General features: G+C 51.1%; 1 protein-coding gene across 1 annotated transcript in view; it reads left to right on the forward strand.

The window, feature by feature from the left end:
• The window catches only part of EPB41L1 (erythrocyte membrane protein band 4.1 like 1), a 151,348-nt gene that overhangs the window by 132,884 nt on the left and 13,596 nt on the right, over positions 1–4,868 (forward strand). The window contains exon 16 of the mRNA XM_026656757.2: positions 2,857–3,255. Coding sequence (XP_026512542.1) covers positions 2,857–3,255 — 399 coding nt within the window. The remainder of the gene's footprint in view (positions 1–2,856; positions 3,256–4,868) is intronic.

Consider the following 4,868-nt stretch of genomic DNA (forward strand, 5'->3'; position numbering starts at 1 on the left):
CCCAGAGCACAGGCCCCACCGTGGGTGAGCCGCCCCAGGACACAGGCTCCAAGGTGGGTGAGCCTCCCCAGGACATAAGCTTCAAGGCAGATGAGCTGCCCCAGGACAAAGGCCCTGCCACGGGCAAGCAACTGCAGGATAAACCTCCTCCGGGAGAAGAAACTGAAGCAGTCTCTACAGGCTCTCCTGTAAGAGGATCACCTCATGGGGACAAGGAATTGTCACGGCCTGTTGTTGCCACGGCTGAAGGCAGGAAACCTACCAATAGGAAACAAAAGCCAGAGTCTGGGCCTGTTGTTGCCACGGCTGAAGGCGGGAAACCTCCCAATAGGAAACAAAAGCCAGAGTCTGGCCCTTTGAAGTCCATTGCAGGTGTGGTGGAAGTTACGTCTCAGGAGCCTGAGGAGGCACCTGTGGAGCTGGCTTCACCCTCCCTCACCACTGGCTGGCAGGGCTCACTGGGGCATGACTGCGAGATGTATGAAAAAACCTCTGTGGCTTCTAAAATTAAGCTGTTTGAACAAGGTGGCGCTTGCGGCCCAGTCTCTGATGAGCGAAAAAGAGCAGCCCAAGAGCGGCCCCGAGAGAATGAAGCCAAGAGACCATCTAAACCAACAGAGGTGCAGATAGAGCCGCCACGGGCCACGGGTCTAGCCATGTCTCCCACACCCTCGGTCGCCTCAGATGACAGAGCAAGGCATGTTGGGGAAGTGTCTGGTGTTGGATGCCTAACCACTGCGCAACGGGCAGCCACAAGAGAGTCTTCCCAGCCTCCGTCTTTGAAGGAAGGTATTTCCACGGATTCAGATCACAGAGGAGAAGGCACCGGGCTTGCTTCCCCCGATTCCGGCTGTGAAATCACCCTGACAGAAGCTGTGGTAACTCCTCCCATGAACTGTCCCAATGGAAAGTTCATAAGCATGTTGCGTGGCTCTTTTATTTATGATCATGTTCAATGGCACCTCACACATCCATTGACTGAGAACGGCCGCTTTGCATTCCCTGTCCTTTATGTATGTGTATGTGGCCTGGCTCCTAAGCTGAATGCAGACCCGCTGGCCAGTCGGTCCATCAGCTTTTGTTTTGTGAACTCCTGACGGTTTGGCTACCTGGAGAATGCCAACTGGGCACACGAGCTTCATGCCCAGGAGCAAGAAGGGGGCGTGGGGGTGCGGATCAGAGAGCTTTTATATTCCCACACACACACATGCACACCTAGCAGCAAAATTCCCACGCTTCCAGCTTGTTCCTTGCACTTCTTAATTTGTTGTCCCCTCTTGCTTGGCTTGTGAGTCCCTCTCACCTCCTCCCCACCCCCTTTGGCAAGCTGGTGCCTGGAGGGTGAAATAGCTTTCTGCTGCTCTTGTAAGGCACTGGCTCAGTTCCTTTTGGAGTTCATTGCTAAAGACTAACCCGTTTCTCTAATCCAGAGCAAATCTCAGGAACCAATTTGGGAAGAAAAGGATTTATCTGACCCATCAGTAAAAGCCGCCCCGAAAGAAGAGGGTTTAAGGACTGCTATTCCAGTGGTCTCCCAGGTCTCAGTGCTGTTTTACTAACTGCTTCTTACTGTAGTATGAAAGCTCACCTTAACCAGCTGAGGACTGTATGCTTTTGACTCCTTCCCCTATTGCAGAGCTGCTATATATATATACACGTGTGTGTGTATATGTATATGCTCCTCTCGAGTTTGTTGGAGACCCCTATGTCTCATACCTCTCAACCCACCAGTCATCTGGACAAAAGGCAGCCGAGTTGGAACGGTCCGACCAAAGTGGGGGATATCTCTGACTTTGTGACGGCCTGATCCTGAGCACGTCGAGGTCACTGGAAGGCTTTCCATTGACATCAGTGGGCTTTGGTTCAGCCTTTATAGAGGGGTGAAACCGTTCCTTGAGCAAAAAGCAAATCTTAAAACAAAAGTAATGAATAATTCCCGATTTCTGATTCCTGAGCAGTAAACAGGTGGCAAGCAAGGTGGGGTGAAATTTACCCTGTGCTGGGACAGTTGAGAGGTATGTACGTCGTTTGAGAGGAGTCAGCAGAGGAAGGCTATCTCTTTGCTCTGATCCCGTTGTCAATTACACTGATTAAAAACGCAGCTGTTTAAACTTGACTGGGTCCGCTCCGGTTGTTCAGCAAGCTTTTGGGAAGCATTACAGAGTCCAGGCTCGTTCTCACACAAGCGCTCTGTTCAGCTTCCAGCAGGATCCCCTGCAGGGTGATGCCCTGCCCTGTCCCATTCACGGGGCCTCCATGGGTGAACATTGACCATTCCTCCCATACATCTGATTAAAATGAACACATAAAAACCTAGAGTGATGCCCCAACACAGTGAGTGTAAAACTCTTATAGGGTGATCTCAGTGAAATTGACAAGCTCCTTCACTTCTCCTTGAATACATGCAGCTGATGGAGCTTTTTTCTTTTCTTTCATTCAAAATCCTATCCTCTCCCCCTTTCCCTTCCTTGTTTGTTTTGGTGCCAAACTTACTGACACATAATTGCAGTCTGAGCTGTTTATAAATGTCTCTTAACATACCTGTTGTTTTGCACACGTCTGCTTCCATCAGGTTCAACGACATGCCTGAGAATTTCTTTGGAACTGTTTTTCTTTATTATTATTATTATTATTTATTTCTTTTCTAATTCCTCTCTGCAAATCAGACCAAATAAATTTCCCCTGCAAAGTTGCTGCTGTCAAAAGTTTCAGTTTTCATGCTTGAGTTGTGTTTGAATCCCCCTCTGTGACATTTTCCCAGCCACCTCCTCCCTCTCTCCCGTTGGCTTAGCTGGCCCTAGCCTGCCCTTTGGAATTTACAGTCTTAGCCTCTCTTCGCCATTGTGTCTCATTCAGAGAGCGGGAGCGAGGGAGGGCGCAGAGGAGAAAGCGAAGCCACCTCGGCACAGGGCTCCTGAGAGCGACACTGGGGATGAGGAGCAAGACCAGGAGAGGGATTCAGTCTTTCTGAAGGACAACCATCTGGCCATCGAGCGAAAGTGCTCGAGCATCACGGTCAGCTCGACCTCCAGCCTGGAAGCCGAGGTAGACTTCACTATGATCGGCGACTTCCACAGCACAGCCTTTGAAGACTTCTCTAGAAGTCTGCCTGAGCTCGATAAAGACATGAGTGAGAGGGAAGCTGAAGGTGCGATTTCCTCCCAGGATACTGACAAAGCAGCTCCTGGCCAAGAAGAAGATGCCAAGGAAGGGGAGCAGGGCTCCCACCATATCCCAGAAGTGTCCCACTTTGAGGTACTATGGGGAGCCATGCCACAAGACTTGTGTTTCAGTGTCGTCATCTCACAGTGTTATCTGTCTTGGCATCTGGCATTGCTTGACCAGCATGCCCCTTGCATCTGTTTGGAAGAGCATGCCAGCTTTCAGACAACCCAGAGATCCTCTGGAGTGTTTGTTTTCCCCAAATGAATGTTGTCTCTGTTTTGCATGCTGTTTTCGACTCCTCCAGGTGCATGATTATATTGTGTAAGTGTGTCCATGCATCTAGCTGAAAAAGCCGTCGTCATCTTAACTCACTGTGTTTGGCTGGCTACCCCATGCCTGTACTGTAGCAGCATGCACGGGTGAGTGGTGTGTTTCTCTTAACCCAAATCTCTGTTCCTGTGTGTTGCATGAATTTAACAAATAGCATGCGTGTTGAAGTAACGTGTACTGTGGTCATAAAGGGGGATAAGCACCTTACATAAGGGCTGGTGGGACATGGCAAAAAGGTCTGTGATGATTCCTGTGAGGGGAGTAGTTATAATATGATCACACTAAACAAACTGCACATGGAGTTGCTGGAGAAACTAAAGGTGTCCAAATGCCAAAGAGAACAGGGCAGAGCCGGAACCACAGTGAATGAAGCACTGTGCTCTCTGCAATTCTGAAACTGGGTCCAAGTCCTCAATTCCTTACCATGGATTGTGTCTTCCGGCCTTCAGTGTTCCCAAGTCCCTCCTGTCTTCCGCAGGTTGGACATTTTATTCTGTGCAGATTGGCACTGCTATCCAGAGAACCAAACTCCCTGCCTTTCAAATCAGGGGAGGTCTGCCCCCTCGGCCAATGCCCTTGTCTCCCTAGAATAGCACCCTGATAGAGTCGCTGTTTTTCACCACCTGGGCCCGGGCTCCAATTTGGTGTAACTGACATGTGGCGCCCCCCTCAAGCCCTTCCCCATGAGGAAATTCACACCAGGTCCCTGCAGAGCCAAATGTTAGGACCAAACTCAAGCAGGGTCAAGGCCAAGAAATTAAACCAGCATCCCCACAGGCATCCTCAGGGTGTTTGAGCTGAAGCCTGTGCTCAGAGAATATATCCCAGAGACCTGGGCCTCGAATTCACCCCAGTACCGCACCGGGATACAGCCTGGCAGAGGTGGGGAAGTGACTGCACCCTCCCCTCTGCCAGGATGGCCTGCAGAGACCAGCACAGCCCATAAAATGAGGGCAGGGGCATGGCCAGGGCAACTGGGTGAGTGCTGGATCAGCATATCCCCTGAGCAACCTTCACCAGCAGGGTTCCAGCTGGATGGGCAGGTGCTGGTCACATGTTTCTGCCCCTCAGAGTTAGTCCTCCTCTGCCCTGCCTCCCTGAGGGTCAGGCTGGCTCCACGCACCCACATGGGTGAACCTAATCCATCATTACAAAGCTTCCCTAGGCCACCAGTGCAATGAGTTTGGTGGGTCTCATTCCAATCTTGAGTGGCTGTTTGTCACAAACCAGGAGACGCTTTGCAGCCTGCTCAGGAGAAGGCCTGCTGAAGGAGCGTCAGCTCGGGATTGGGGTGCACTGGCTTAGGGTTACCATACGTCCTCTTTTTCCCGGACATGTCCGGCTTTTCGGCACTCAAACCCCCGTCCGGGGGG

Source organism: Terrapene carolina, unplaced genomic scaffold (assembly GCF_002925995.2).
Source record: "Terrapene carolina triunguis isolate 2854851 unplaced genomic scaffold, T_m_triunguis-2.0 Scaffold233, whole genome shotgun sequence".
Lineage (NCBI taxonomy): Eukaryota > Metazoa > Chordata > Testudines > Emydidae > Terrapene > Terrapene triunguis.